Below are 16814 nucleotides of genomic sequence, written 5' to 3' on the forward strand. Positions count from 1 at the left end.
TTCAAACAAACAAACAAACAAACTCTTCAGCTTTATAATATTAGTATAGATTCTTATCATTGTATCTAGTTCTCTCTCACCGAGGCTTCAGGGAATACCCATGAAGCCTGCGTTATCTACTTTTTGGCTTAAGTCTTTTAACGGATTTTAAACGAAAGTTGATTACAAGAAGATAAGCTTTGAGATAATCCTTATTTAGCAGACAATAAACAAGACATTTTATTACTAAACAACACAATCGTAATTTTACGCTCATAAAAGCCGAATTAAACACAAATAAGGCTAGTGAATAATCTTAACGGCTTAAGAAATGTTTTTTTATGTAATTTTCTTAATTAAAATGGTATTTATGATACCAATATGTAGTATTAAGAAATTTAGTTTAATAATTCAATTAATTTCCAATATAACAAGGATATTATCGTAATTTTAAATTGTACTATTTGCAGAACATTGTTGTTTGATTATTATGTCACGTCCGTGTCCTATGTTATAACATAGTAATAAAGTTTGAGTACATAGTTAATATTTAAATTGTGTTTTACTAGCTACCCGCCGCGGCTTTTAATATTATTTAATAATTTAAATAGTTATGTTAAAAAGTAAGCTCCATTCTGCTCATTAATTTATGTCAAAATAAATCATTTTGCGCATTTTAGCCGTTGCGTATTCAAAATGAGATAAAAATCTTGAAACTTTTGCAACTACTAGTAGTTCTACCCGACTACGCTCGGGGTAAATATAAGGCCAATAGCACACAGGGAACGCGGACATATCCAAATGGTGAAATATTTTTTTAAAAGTCGTGATAATAGCGCGTTGAAACAAAAAAAAAACGGTTTTATATTTTTAAAACGTTTATATTACGGCAGGTTCCTACTAATAAAAACAAAATGTACTAATATTTTGTCTCTTTGATATTAAAATTATATTCTACAAGGAACAAAGAAAGTCCTCCTTATCATAGAATCATAAATAAAGGCTTTATAAGTACTATTAATATAAAAAACATACGTAACTTTCTACAGAGTACTGGTCCAAAACAAGTTATAACTTACGTAACTTAACTTGACTGATTGAACTTGGCATCAACCTACTTACATGTATTTATTCTATATTCACAATAAATCGCAAACTTGTCTTAATTGACAACGATTTAAGAAACACGTTTTTGGATGTGGTATAAAAAATAATAACGAGGAAAGCTCTATGTTATAATATTTTGCTGAAACTACAAAAACTCGAAGGCGAAATCACTTCATGTTAAAATATGAAGCCTGTGACCGCCACGCAAGCTTTCAGATGAAAAATGTATTAATTTATAAAAATAAAAGTGAAGGTATAATAATATTTCTATAATCAGAAAATCGATGACATTATTGTTTATACTGGCGTTTATTTTGCTCCAGATATCATATCCAAATGATATTTTAATTATTCAGTAACACGCCCTTCCCTATAAATCAAAGCTAAAAAGCCTAATTTCCATAATTGTAGGGTCGTTCATAATTTATCTGAAGTCATCGACCCGCTGCCGTAAATCATGTATTATTGTCTTTTTGTGCAAAACGTCCCCGATGGGCCATGGTGCACTTTACAGCTGTTACCCTGATTATTTTATTTGGGGACCATTTAACATAGGCGCATGTCCCGTAAGGGTTAATTTGTCGGGCTCAAAACATAAACACCCGCCTCGTAGTAGTAGGCGCGTTGTGTCACGTCATGGAGTAAGGCGATGATTTTGGTATCTTTGAATCTTGCCAAAAAAGTTTCACTTCTGACACGTGTGCTCGGTGCACACGCTCTTTTTTATTTCTTATTATAAAGCATTTGAATGCTATAAAACGAAATAGCAAATAAAAAAAATAGTCTATGATGCGAAAGTTCAGGATTGCACCATTCGAACATAGCTTTGACATCTTTTTATTTTCGGTATTATTATTTTTTTCTTTCTGCATGACATTTCACCTGACATCTTTTCGAAATTATTTAAACTCTTCCATTGAACCAAGGATCTTACCTCTAAAGCTAGGAAGCTGTCAGACCAACTCTTACCTTGTTACTATAATTAAGTATTGCATAACCCATGCTTATTCAAGGCCTAAAATAATGATTTTATTGATAGCCAGGCGCTTAAAATTTGACAAGACTGATTTTATTAATGACTGTATAAAAAATAAACACACTCGATGACCGCGACCTTTTTTTGCATCTAGTGATAATTCTTGGTTTAATAGCATCAATTTCTGCCTTTGTTAAATTGTGTTTATGAAACGAATAATTAAATTGATATTTTCATTTTAATTTTTCTTGGCTTAATCTATATGCACATCTGGTGTCTGTGGATTCACTTGCGAATTGCGTGGTACTCTTTAAAAAGTATTTGTGATATACTATAATCTAGATAAGATAGATACTGTTTTGCTTGCAAGAGTAATTTATTCTTACAAACTTTAGATTTTATAGTATTAGTAAGGATAAGGATAGGTCCTAACCTACTTCCTAAAGTATGATAGGATACGATAAACTATAAAGATTTGACAGGCAGCGAAATATCTATGATTACCAAATTAAATAAAACACATTCATAAGCTAAATTAACTTTAATGATAAGCATAATAAGGTACAGTTTCGTGTGTCTCCGAAGAGTGGTGGGTGATAGCAGAGTCAGGAGTTCTGTATGAATATAAAGACGTTGCTGGAAAAACGACCGGGTGATGTTCCACTTCATGGATAAAGGGGTGTACAGAATGGTACACACCATGGTTGATCACTTGGTTACTATGTGTGGACGTGGTTTTAGTTAACGGAATATGTAAAGGTGCGTGCACAATATGGCTGCTGCCATGGTCGACGTATTGGGAGCTTTGAGTCAGGGTTGTTTTGGCCAATGGGATAGCCGGAATGATGTGGCTGCTGCCGTGGTCGACGTATTGGGAGCTTTGAGTCAGGGTTGTTTTGGCCAATGGGATTGCAGGAATGACGTGTGTGCTGCCGTGGTCGACTGCATGACTGCTGGTGGTGAGAGTCGTCTTGGCGAGCGGTACGTAGGCGTCGTAGGGCGCGGATAGCGCGCAGCCAATGAATGAGAGGATTACCTGGAAATAAATGTTTCAGTATAGTAATATAGTATATGAAAATCGTTCTTTAATAAGAACATTTGTAACAACAATTTTTATATCACAGTCGATTTAATAAATTCTTCGTATATTTTTTATATGTACCTAGATGTCAATTAATTACACAACTTACAGGATATTAACTTTCAAAACTACAAAGAGAAAAGAAACTACTTAAATAAATATATTAAAAATTTCATAAGATGCACAAAGGGTATTATAACTTTTTCTATGAATGATCAATCTATTCAGATCTTCCATCACGCTTTAATAAAGAGCAGCAACCTACTTCTTATTCGATAAGTGCATTGTGCATTATGAATCAAATATGGTTTTTGTATAGAAAAAAGTAATTGTTGACTTAAAAATTATTAAAATATAATACAAATATTTGTTTAAAATGTATAAATTATTCAACAATATGAAGAAAATAAATATTAATATGTAAATAATACTATTATTGTAATATCTTATATTAAATCGATTTTACTTAATACCACAACGGTACTTAATTTTAATAACTTGAGGCTTAACAATATTGGTTGGCTTATAAGTTCGATTAAGTCGAGGTAAGTAAGGTTAAAGTTAACATTATATGTAAATTTCAAGGTGGGAGTTAAGTGTTTTTTGGCAACTGTAACTAATCCAGAGATATGCTATTTTTGGCAACAATATATTTAAAGTAATTATTGTAATATAATAAATATATTTGTAAGGTTAAGCGCATTTATTTTGTAAATATACGCATAGCAATTAATAAAATGTATTTTAATTTTGTTATTGTACGAAAGGTAAAGGTAAATTTTATTTTAGTATTGAATTCGACTTTTCAATAAACATTTGTTTTAGTTAATGAAATATATCTCACAGATTAAATATGAAACTAATTTACACCAAAAAAATAAAATTAGTCTATATGAGGAATATATCATTTTTTATAAACTTTCGATTTATATTACGATCATACGTCTCGAATATTATTTATGACTAAAGTTAAAACCTTAAAGTGCAAATTACTTACAATTTTCAACATTTTTCTTCACTTCCAGTGTTCAACTGATTTCCGAAGAGTCATGTAAGCTTTTATATGTTGAAAATTAATCGCGAAATTTCGAAACAGGGGCGGTTTTTACGCAACACAGCAAAACGGTTATGATTTTTTGCGATCGGTTCATGTCAAAATAATAGACATGTTTGATTTACATAAGTTTTTTTATTGATTGATAGATGTAACCGTTTATCGATTAAATAGAGCGGCAAGATTAAAGATAATGTTATTAATGATGTTAATCCTATTTAATCTCTTGTTGTACAAAATTTTCAATTGATTTGATTGTGCAAACATAATTTCTTTTGAGTATGGTCCATGGAAGATACTTTTATTGATCTGTCAATAGGTATAAAGACGTTACGAAGCCACAAAATAAAACAAAAAATGTGTATAAACTAAATTACTTTTAAATTAATAATTTTTATTAGCTTAAATATTGATAAACGATAAACCAAGTCAGTGTCGATTAAGAATTGAACTATTCATAAACCATTGTAAAAGAGGAATAACCGATTTTACAATAAATGTAATATGAAGCAACCTATTCAAACTTGTGCAATAGCTTTTAAACCTTAACTACAACTACAATAGAACAGCAAGTCAAGAGGTACAGACACAAAGATGGCCATACATTGCTTAAGACAATAATAGGCTTATTGAATTTATAATTTGTACGAAAATATTAAATATTGCGATAGAGAACTTTAATTATATTATGTTGAAAACTAGTAAGTATAGTATTTTATGATAAATATTGTACACTTATAGCTTCCCATGCATGAAATTCAACTGAATATTTACAAATTCAACAATTTTTGTTGGCGCATTTTTAGCATTTTTCTATAGGAATGTTCATCTTATTTCAGAAATAATAATATTTATTTCGCGAATCATAGACCACATATTATGTGTGTGTTTGTATGATATAAAAGTTAAAAATTAAAAGAAATATGTTTATTTCCCGTACACGAAAGTACAGAGCATATTGCAAAGAAGATATATAACAAATATGTTGGATGCAATAAATCTCTCAACCTTGCTCATTAAGCTTCAAGCGTGATGTAACTGCATCGTTGATAAAGTAATTATATTATATTTGGTGATTTTTATCGGCCATTGTTTTGCTATGAATGCGGGTTTAATAGGCCTGTTTGAATATTGTGCGAGTATTTCGTTTTTAGAGGATTTTATGTTCAATTAAGGTACAAAACGGTTATCGATTCGATATTTTTTTTTTGAATAGTTAAAGTGATTATACCGAATATTTATTTTTTGGTTAAATACTGCAGATTTGTACTGTAGTTGTGTTGTTTTCTCATAACAATATGGTCATTTACTTTATTACTAGCTTTCCGCCCGCGGCTTCGCCCGCGCAGTCAAAGAAAAAAAAAAGATTTCCGGGATTGCGTCATTTTACCGGGATAAAAAGTAGCCTATGTCCTTTCTCGGGTATCAAAATATCTCCATACCAAATTTCATGAAAATTGGTTCAGTAGTTTAGGCGTGATTGAGTAACAGACAGACAGACAGAGTTACTTTCGCATTTATAATATTAGTAGATATGGATTCGTTTTTCAGTATCTTATGTATCTTATTCGGAGTCGGTCTATACAATATATTATGTATAATGTTATTTTACACAGAATTAGGTACCACGTCAAGTCAAAGTTTACAAAAAAATAAAGTGATAAGTAAGTATAACATTTTAGTTTCGTCTTATTAACTGAACAGCAATTGAAAATTATTGTGTGGAAGAAAATGAATTAAAAAAATAGTTTCTGAAAGATGCATGTTTAAAACCTGAATATTCCAAAGCAGTGTTTTCCATCTCTATTTACAATGACCAACACAAACATCAGACATTAGTTACGAATAACGATGGGACCTACTTTTGTATATGAATTTTAAAGATATTTTCTTTAATATCAGGTGGCATCTACTTAATTCTTGCACAAATAAATAATTTATTTTTTATTGCGTGTCACGTAAAACCGCCATGTTTAAATGATAAAGTGCTTAATTTAATTTTGTGCAATTTCACCAGATGCTTATCAGCTTTGACAAGGCTGTCAACAAATTATTCATCCTTATTATATTGTAGGTTACATTATTTATATTAACAAAATAAATTAAAACTGTTAGTTTTAATTATAATAATTAGGTTATAATAATATTAAAGTCTATAGGAGGAGATTGATCGCCAAATTTACTTGTATAGGTTTTGATGAAAAAATAAAAATTTAGACTTACCTAATCTTCGTCGGTTTCATAACCATGCAATAATTATAATTTGTGTCTATTGAGAAGGTCATGGGTTAAAAATTATACCTTGTTTTTTAAATTGGACGTTTACATTTTATTTTTTTTTCTTATTTCAACCCAGATCCTCTTGGTAATTATACCATGTTTACTTGCAAATAAACGATTTATTTATTTGGATAAACGAATGCACACATTTAGTTAGCTTAGTTTAGTTGTCTCGTTGTTTAATTCGAGTAAACGTAGCAGAATACCATTTTTATAAGTTACTAGCGGTCCGCCCCGGCTTCGCCCGTGGTACATATTTATGTTTTCTCTACATAAGAACCATCCTGATACTTCAAGGAATATAATAAAAAAAGAATTATCGAAATCGGTCCACCCGTTCTCGAGTTATGCGCTTACCAACACATTTTGCGATTCATTTTTATATTATAGACTAGCGGTCCGCCCCGGCTTCGCCCGTGGTACATGTTTACGTTTTCTCTACATAAGAACCATCCTCGCACTTCAAGGAATATAATAAAAAAAGAATTATCGAAATCGGTTCAGCCGTTCTCGAGTTATGCGCTTACCAACACATTTTGCGATTCATTTTTATATATAAGAAGAAGAAGATTAAAACAGGTGTTACCCATGCATTATTGTTTATCTGCATAATTAACACTGGGAAAATAAAAATAACTATTAGCTTTTTCTTAAATTATTTAATAAACTTTATATATTGTATAAGATATAAAGCTGGCCATTGAGGCATTGCATACAAAAAGTCTAATAAAGATTCATATTCAAGTTCATTTCGTAAGATTACCATCAAAAGGTTACGGGCCGTAATCGCTTCGCCCATTTCAATGAATTATTATCAATTATATGCAACTGTACTCTTTATTAACTCAAATGTATTTTTGTTCATTGTTATTTATAGGACCAGTTTGTGGTATTTATGTACTATGTACTTTACTGATGTTTTGTGAAATTACTTGTATGTGTCCTGGTGAAATTTCGGCCACGGTTGTCAATTAATATGAAATAGTGAAAATTAAATGAAGACAGGATCGATATTTGATTTCTGGAAACAAAGAGGTGATGGTTAATATTTTGAAAAATATTTTAGATCTGCATCAAATAATGCATTTCACTTTTTTTAATACCAAAGCCTACACATCAAATCGCATCAGAATCTGTTCAGTAGTTTTGCGTGATGTAGTAAAAAACCTCCAAAATGTCGTATTTGTGGTAGTAAGAAAAAAATATTTTCATTATTATTAATTATAAAGTTTAAGTTATAAAGTGGTTGAATTTCGATTTTATATCCACATATTCCTTCATAACATAATATTATCAACGTAATTTAATCGAATATCATAACATTTAACGAAAAATAATTAATATAATCGACGAGTCATTACAGTATCGAATTATAAATGAAATTGATATATCGATTTTTCGATAAATAAATGTCGATACGGTCCTTTTGACCCCTTTTGCATTACGCCATAAACCGACCACATTGGACTTTTTGTTAATATAAAAACAACTTTATATTGATAGCAATATGTTATATTATTGATTGGTGGATAATCTTAAGGGTTCTATAATAAGGTAAATATTTTTAACAGTAATGTCGTAATTAAAATCACACTTACTGTGTAATTGAGTATGAATAAAGAGAGCAGAATCAAGGTGTTCATTATATTTTATATTAATTACTTGCGAATTCCTTCGAGATAAAATTACACTTAATTAAAAATATATTCCCTGTCGTTTGGCCCTCAGATCTTAAACCGATTTTGAATTAATAAATAAAACGTACATATAAATAAAACGAATAAGAAAATTTAGGTAAATAATCCAATCTTATATTCTCAGAAATAAAATCATAAATAATAATAATAAATGCTTAAGTATAAGTAGCTTATTTGCGAAAATTTTGCTAAAAAAATGTTGTAAACAGAAGCTTAAAAAATATGACGACAAGAATAGACCTTAATCCAAAACTTATCTCAATAAAAGCTCAACTTAGTGTTTCCTTAGTATTCTAGAAGATTTTATGTAAATATTGTACATTCTGACATTTCGATAAGCCCCATAATTTAATTACAGTTCAAGCGTAATGAGCTTAAATTAATTTAAGTCGTATATAAACTCGATTTAAGGCCTTTCTTGCACTCGGTCAAGAGCAAGTGACAAAAAAATATTATAATTCATATAAAAATAACCGATTTGAACTTCTTTTTTATAACCCGATTGTAATCTATACTAATATAACGCGCTAAATCAGGAACTAATGGTCAGATTTGAAAAATTCTTTCAGTGCTAGATAGCCCATTTATCGAGGAAGGCTATAGGCTATATATTATCAACACGCTAAGACCAATAGGAGCTGAGCACTGTGGGTACAACCGCGGAGCACAGCTAGTAAATAAATAAGTCTAGTATTTCAGGAAGTTTAACTAAGCTACTATATTATGTATGCAACGAAGAAGCATAATTGATAAGGCGCTCTTATCACTATTATTTATGATTAAATGTCTTCTTATATTATAAGATTGAAAAAAGTTAAGCAGGACGCAGCGCAGCCAATATATTGATTATTGATGGGCGACCACTTTTAAACCGCTCTAACCGCTTTCTTGCATGTAAACATGTTTATCCTATTCGCTTATGTGTGTCAAAAACCTTCAATTTGATTAAATTTGTGACAACTTGTTTGTCATAATAGTTTGGACAAAATAGACATTCGAAATAACAAAAATCGCCTGAGGGTTTTGGTTTAGACCTTAAGTTACTATTAGAAATCAAGTGTCAAATCTCCCCATCGATTCTATTTATGCTAAAACGATATTCAGGGTCAAGGGCATTTATATTTTTTTCATAATTATATCCATAAGATTGTCTACCTTCTGATAGTCATAAGTAAGCTTCAAAAAATAATCTTCCTTTTTCTAATTATAAAAATTTGCTCACATTGCATTTTCGATTGACGATACAGCATTAGATAGAAATTCACATTTTTTACGCATCGCTTCTCTTTGACATTTATAACATTGACATTTAAGCTCTATTTCTATGCCATTTCCCTTACTCTATGCACTTTCCACTTCTACGCTAAGGCCGCCTTTCCATCTGCAAGAAAACTTGCGCAAAAAATGTCTGACAGTCTGTTTAACAGCAGCTTGCAAGTCTACTTGCAGGTGGAAACGCGGAATTAGACTTGCAAGCTACTGTTAGCTAACGTTATGATCTTAATTTGTTATTATTATTCACCATTATTAGTATTTATTTTGCCCTTTACCCCTTAATCCTTATGAAACATCAGGACAACATAACCGGACAATAATTGCTATCAGGTATGACAGATTGTGGCGCGGCGTGAAACAAATTGGCGTACTATACGATCCACGGATGGATTATTGAATTTAGAGATCCGTAAAAAATATTTGGAAATACATCTATGTATGTTCGACTGCAGGGAAACTACTTTTTTATTGAAGTGAAACTTCTTTATCGGGGTTGGACAAAAATTTAGTGTAACATTTTTGCGTTACGCCGTACGCGTGACATTTTTGCGTTACGCCATTCTCGTGACAGTTTTAAGGTCATAAAGAAGTTTCACTTCTTACGTGTGTACTCTAGTACACGCATACATTTTTGTATGCATGTTGGTTGGATCCCATTACATTATTAAGTAATTCTTCCTATAGTAACTTTAATTTGTTTTTCTAATATCTAAATTCATCGTTTATAATGGAAATAATATGTTTGCAATGCCGTTCTCGGGAGAAAAGTTGCAGTTGTAAGCAAGTCTGATGAAATTAGAAATAGTCGTCTTCGCTATTAGGTATAAAGCAAAATATTTTAAGTTGTACTCAATCATCAAGTACGGAACCTCGAAGAGATATTTCTCCTCGTGCTTAATTAAATGAAATCTGCTCAAAATTTATTCACAAACTTGATAAATTATAACCCCTTTTAACCCAAATTTTCGGAGTTTACACTCAACTTTTAAAAGGGTCAAAATTAACTGTCAAACTTATGCGAATTGATAATTGTGCATACATAATCGTAATAAATCGCTTTTTATTACAGTGATATTACTGACGTGTTGGTTATTATAATTTTTTGACAAGCACTCGTAATATAAAAGGAACGAGAATAATATGACTCATATTTAATTGAAACTTATTTTTTTTAATAATTTTATACCACTTTATTTACTATTGGTTTTGCAAATATCAACCAAAATATAAATTTAAATATCCTGCCAATATAAAAGAGTACCTACCTGATAAATAAACGAATTTTAAAAAGTATTGCAATTTCTATCTCTAACGCTCTTGTGACTAGTGCATCTATCGATAGCGCACTTCGACACAACTTTCGAAGCTTTTAGCTTTTAGAGATTTTTTATTTCTAATCAAACTCAGTTTGAACTATTTGTTCGTGGACACATATTGACATTGTTTCTGCAATCATAAGGAATTAAAATAGAATGCAAGTCAGGAATTTTATGGCTGACAACTCATAAAGTAATTCGGTGTTTTGTTTTTATTTTATGCGTGATAAACTTAATTAGGACAACATGAATCTTTCCAGACAAAATCACCGCACCGATAAGAGGTCACTGACCCCGAATGTGCCAAAAATTGCAATGGGTCAACAACCGGGCCGATACAATCGTTTGTCTCTGTCACTTTTCTATTTATAGTCGAGCCCGAAATTTAATACATTTAAGGCATTTATATGCTATGGTAACGCGAACCCTTATCAAAGAATATTCGCTAAAGGAACAGACAGGGATTGTATGGAAATGTGAGATTTAACGGCAAAATGAAGAGCTAATTAAGTAAAGACTAAACTTTATTTTGCACTAAGTCTTCCTTCTCCATAATACAAAGATGCGTCCCATTATAAGATATTTTTAAAACTGCGTAAAAACTTTAACTATTCCATATAACGCCTTGTTATTTTCTAAGCTTCAATGTAAGCAATGTATTTAATATCTGTGCTATTGACCACGCTTTATTTCCGAAATTTAATGGCCTATGCCCCTGTTCATGGAGCCTATACCTATATTTTCGAACTGATACTTATTTACTGAATACAAGGCAAGTCTTCACTTGTCCTTGTCTGTATTTATAACTGTTATTAAAACGCGTATCATAATTTCTCAATAATCTTTAAAAATTAAAATGATATTATCTGCCCCCAAATTATAGCTTTCAGTACGATAACTTATATTTAATTTGTTTTCATAAACAGCAATTTAAGTATGAAATAAATTAAAAATAAAGACAGTATCTCAACAGCTGGATAAATGAATAATGGCCGGGTGTAGCGCGCGTGTGTGACATTTCAAGGTGATCGGCTTATAAGGTCGGTGGTGCACTGAGATATTTTAAGAGTCTTTAAATACAAAATGTCATTCAAAATAACAAATACCTATACATTATCTAACGACAATAGAGGTAAAATCGGTGTGATGCCAATCATAATATGATTGATATAGTTATTAATTTCGCTATTAAACTAAATTTAATTTTAATAATATTATCCTACTATATTAATATTATAAATGCGAAAGTTTGTATGGATGTTTGTTACTCTTTCACGTAAAAACGACTGAACCGATTACTATGAAATTTAGCACACATATAGAGGGTAACTTGGATTAACACATAGGAAATCCCACGGAAACGGGAACTATGCGAGTTTTTCTTTGAAAACGCGGGCGAAGCCGCGGGCGGAAATCTAGTTATGAGATATTTTTTCTTATGAAAACTTCTAAACTACATAATGCATGTTAAATACAGGGAGATTACATTTTACATTGTAGGTTAAAAGTTTTGCCGTATATTTTATTTATCACACACTCACGAATAAGAAGTATCTTTTCACATAATCTATAAATTAAGTGGTACAAAAAATAATTAATACTATTAATTGCAATACCCTAATTGTTAAAGTAAACACGAAAAGTAACACGTAGCTGTCAAATTTAATTTAACTCAATTATTATCTGAGGTAAATCTTATTGCAAATATACTGACATTTGAGTTAAAGATTAAATTTAAAAAGTGACAGAATTACGTATATAATTTATTAATTAGTTGTTGTCACTTAGGCGTAGGCATTTTCCTTTCTTTCCTTATTCCGTATAGGTAATGACGTAACATGTAGCTAAAATCTTCCTTCCTTATTAAAAATTATAGATATAAACATCGATTCAATTATCTATGCATGATTTGCATTTACATAATTAAATGAAACATAAAACTTTTTCCAATCATCGTGCTTAATTTATAATTTATAAGGCTCATACTTTTATTTAAGAATTTATTAAATTTGACCGTTAACATTTGGCCATGAGGGATTATAATAATTAATAATGCTATATTATAATGAGGATTTATATAATTATGATCGTTTTATTTATTTGTATTAGATTGACATAATAATTTTAGAATATACAACATAATATATCTATTTTTATAAGTAGAATCTCATTGCACCAATATCTTTATAATCAGGAAAATTAAATAGGTCAATATATCGGATATCTGAATATGATTAGTTATTTCGGAAGTAGACTGGGCCATTTATTTTATTATGCACCGCATCTACTATTTATGGATTAATTTTAATAGATTATGAAAAGTGGCATGTGGACTAAATATTGTTCATAGATTTTTATAATAATCTTAACATTAAATAGTTTGTTTACTAGATCGTTTACCACGTGGTATCCAGGTAAAAAAACCATAAATATTAATCTTCTAGCCGTTCTATCATTGTAGATCATTGTAGACCATCCTAATTAATCTGATCACTAATAAAATTACCAGATTTAAAAATACACCTTTAGTTTTCATTGTATTGTAGTAAGATTGTAGTATACTCAAGTTTAACGTTTCAGCACAGTTGACAGATATATACGTTTTCAGTTAGGTATAGTTAATTAGATTCATTTCCCAGTCAAAGATAATCTAATCTTCTCGTAACTGAAATTGTCTCGTAATATGTAGTTGTCAGTTTCGTGTCAGTGGTGTTGCTAGATTACTTAATAGACGAACTATATTTACTTAAAATATAGTTAAAAAAAACTAAAAAGCACGGTAAATCTCATGACATTATTGTATTGTCACCAATCGATACGTTAATAAAGTTTGAATTAAATCTGTCCGTTTAAAGATACAGTGATATTAAAGCCGTGTAGTTTGGTCCATGATAATAAAATAATCTACAAACTAAAAGGTAATCCTGCTCTACCACTAAAACATTTAACAAATACTAAATACATTTTTCCATACACGAAGCTTTTATTTACGTCTCACAATTTGCAACGTAGCTTCCAAACCAATTATGCCAGCCTCTAATCGCTTCCAGGCGGCTGGCTTCACGAGCTGAAACTTTCAGACGATTTCAGCAGAATGCCCGCGATCTTACGATGCCAATTATTACGGTATAAAATTTTAGTGGCTTTCGCTGATGAATTTATGGGGTTCTATGTTCTTGTATACGATGAATAGTTTTCGTTATTTACTTACTACAAGTTCACCTGCTCTAAAAGGGATTTTTTTTTCAATAGATATTTTTTCAATCGGAACCAATAGTTTCTGAGACTAAATAGATTAGAGATATCGTATTCAACATATTCTTAGCTTTATATTACATAGTAGCTATAGATTCTCAAAATAAATTTTCCCTTTTTGAGACTTTGATGATTATAAAAACCTATGTTCCTGCTTATATCTGCAATAAAAGCCTCTATTGTCTATTTTCCCATAACCTTTGGCCAAGCAATGGTTGGAAAATATTATCAAAAAAAAGGTCGATTCCCTTTGGGAATGGAATGATTGTAAGATAATAAAATACCTTCTTATAAAGATAAATCAATCGTTGGCATATATCTTGTGGCTGTACCTGGTTCAATATAACTCCTGGGATTAGGATTACGGAAATTATTCGTTTTGTAAAATATATTTCTACAGACATAAAGATCCAATTCGATGATTCAGCCATTTTCTAATCGTTGTTTCTTTTATAGTCCGGGATACATCGCCCATTTTTGCAAGTGATTACTATCAAGCTAATTTTTCGTGAGTAGCTTTATTTTGATGAGATGCCCAATAATTTCATGTACGAAACTCTCGATTGTGGTAGCTTACAGAGGTAACAAGGATAAAAATTTTTGATTTGACGGTTCTCAAATATTTATTACGCAATTTGTAGGACAATATGTCCGTTGAATTATACAAGTATTAAATAAGTGAAAATAAAAAAATCAGCTGGTTAGTAATCATTTATGATGACTTCGTTATCGATACACATTGGAAAGGGGGACTCTTTGATCAAACCATAGATTTTGTAGGACAAATATTTTTTCTAATAATTTAGATAATTATCTTGAGATTGAACAAAAAAAAACATTCAGTTGGTAATTAATATTTGAGAACCATCAAATCAAAATATTTTATCCTTGTTTCCTCTGGTAGCTACCACAATCGAGAGTTTCGTACATGAAATTATTGGGCGTCTCATCAAAATAAAGCTACTCACGAAAAATTAGCTTGATAGTAATCACTTGCAAAAATGGGCGATGTATCCCGGACTATTACTGATAAGAGATTATACAAATTAACATTTAATTAATTTATGATTAGAAATGGTTTCATATTATTGTGTTCGCGTTTTAGGTACTACACCTACTACTAATTGATTAATTCCATAGATTCAAATAAGCCACATTACGTCCCAATTAGATGTCAAAGTTATTTTACATCTCATTTCCCTTAATCGTGATTAAGGGCTTCACAAAATCATAAATCGTTACAAGAGCACAAAATATTAAATTGCCCAATGTCACATTGTTATTGTCCACGGGCGTTAAGCAAGTTGTGGCCTTAATTCAATTGACAATCAGAATCGAGATCGAGATACTGTAATATTTGTTTATTAAAAGCTACATTTATTAGTATACAATTTACTGATATTAATACTTAATATTCATTTTCAAGCATTTAATGCTTGAAAACGAACAGCTTGAAATCAACTGTATTGTATCCTTCAATGGCTGTTTAAATAGTTTATTAACCACAATTCTCTTTGTTACAGATTCCTCGCTATCTGGTGGCCACTAAAATGTCAGATTACCAAGCGACGAGCACGCATGATGATAGTCTTCATCTGGATCTTCGCCATCCTCGTCACCATACCTTGGGTGTTTTTCTTCGACCTCGTGGTCGTGTTCGATGAGACCCCACACGTCCATCTCTGCTTGGACATCTGGCCGAACCCCATCAGCGAGGTCCTCTACTTCGTGATCGGCAACCTCATCTTCTGCTATATCCTACCCATGGTCCTTATTACCATGTGCTACATCTTAATTTGGATAAAAGTCTGGCGCCGTGCTATCCCCACTGACACACAAGATGCACAAATGGAGCGAATGCAGCAGAAATCTAAAGTCAAAGTTGTCAAAATGCTGGTCGCTGTGGTCATTCTATTCGTCCTGTCCTGGTTCCCACTATACCTCATCTTCGCAAGGATAAAGTTGGGAGGCCCGATACAAAAGTGGGAGGAAGAAATGCTACCGATAGTGACACCGTTAGCGCAGTGGCTCGGTTCTTCTAACTCTTGCATCAACCCAATACTGTACGCGTTTTTCAACAAGAAGTACAGGAAGGGTTTCGTCGCGATTGTCAAGAGCAGGAAATGCTGCGGCAGACTGCGTTACTACGAGACAATTGCCCTACAATCGTCCAGCACCTCCACCAGGAAGTCTTGGCATTACAACAACAACCACGCTTCTATCACCCGTCGATCTCCGCCCGTTGACAAGAATGCTGTATCCTTCATCTTCAACCACACTGGAGTTTAAACGAATTTTCAATACTTCTTGGAAATCAATCAGGCTCAGAGCCGACCCCTGACGCTGTCAGTACCCTGACCATATCGTAAATGAATATACTGTTATATTAACTGGCATTATTGATTGAAAGGTTTTCGGTTATGACTATACAGAAAATAATATATTCTAGTTGTAATATTAAATGATCTAATAAACTTATCTAACTTTTATACGTAATGACATCTTTCCAATAATTGTACGATGCGGATTCACGCACATCAGAGTAATTTTATATATTATGTATTGAAGTGTATGTTACTACTTTATTTTAATATCATCTCTCGCAACATATTTATCTTCTCTAGCAGTATTATATTAATATTTTGAAGTAATCCGAATAGAATTTCCCATATTACAGGCATACGTCTTTTATATTATAGAGATTAATCGTAATATTATATTCTTTTATTAAAACGGTACAAAATAGAATTATTTGCTTGGCTTATTTTTATACCCCATATAGAATGTAAAAGTT

At 31.3% G+C, this 16814-nt stretch overlaps 2 protein-coding genes across 2 annotated transcripts in view; one reads left to right on the forward strand and one right to left on the reverse strand.

Annotated features, from left to right (window-relative positions):
- LOC149488673 (neuropeptide SIFamide receptor-like) overlaps positions 1-16531 on the forward strand; it is a 99488-nt gene extending 82957 nt beyond the window's left edge. Inside the window, exon 3 of the mRNA XM_089695146.1 lies at positions 15544-16531. Within this exon, the coding sequence (XP_089551272.1) occupies positions 15544-16309 (766 nt within the window). The 3' untranslated portion in view covers positions 16310-16531. The remainder of the gene's footprint in view (positions 1-15543) is intronic.
- On the reverse strand, positions 2604-4178 carry LOC149488678 (uncharacterized). Its single transcript, XM_089695189.1, has 2 exons — positions 4141-4178; positions 2604-3098 (listed from the first exon to the last, which is right to left on the reverse strand). The coding sequence occupies exons 1-2, from the start codon at positions 4150-4152 to the stop codon at positions 2604-2606; spliced, it is 507 nt and encodes a 168-aa protein (XP_089551315.1). The 5' UTR covers positions 4153-4178.
- Positions 16532-16814: the final 283 nt, after the last annotated feature.

Source organism: Colias philodice, chromosome 5, assembly GCF_061535455.1.
Source record: "Colias philodice isolate Cphi_HAF_F1 chromosome 5, ilColPhil1 Martin Lab GWU primary, whole genome shotgun sequence".
Lineage (NCBI taxonomy): Eukaryota > Metazoa > Arthropoda > Insecta > Lepidoptera > Pieridae > Colias > Colias philodice.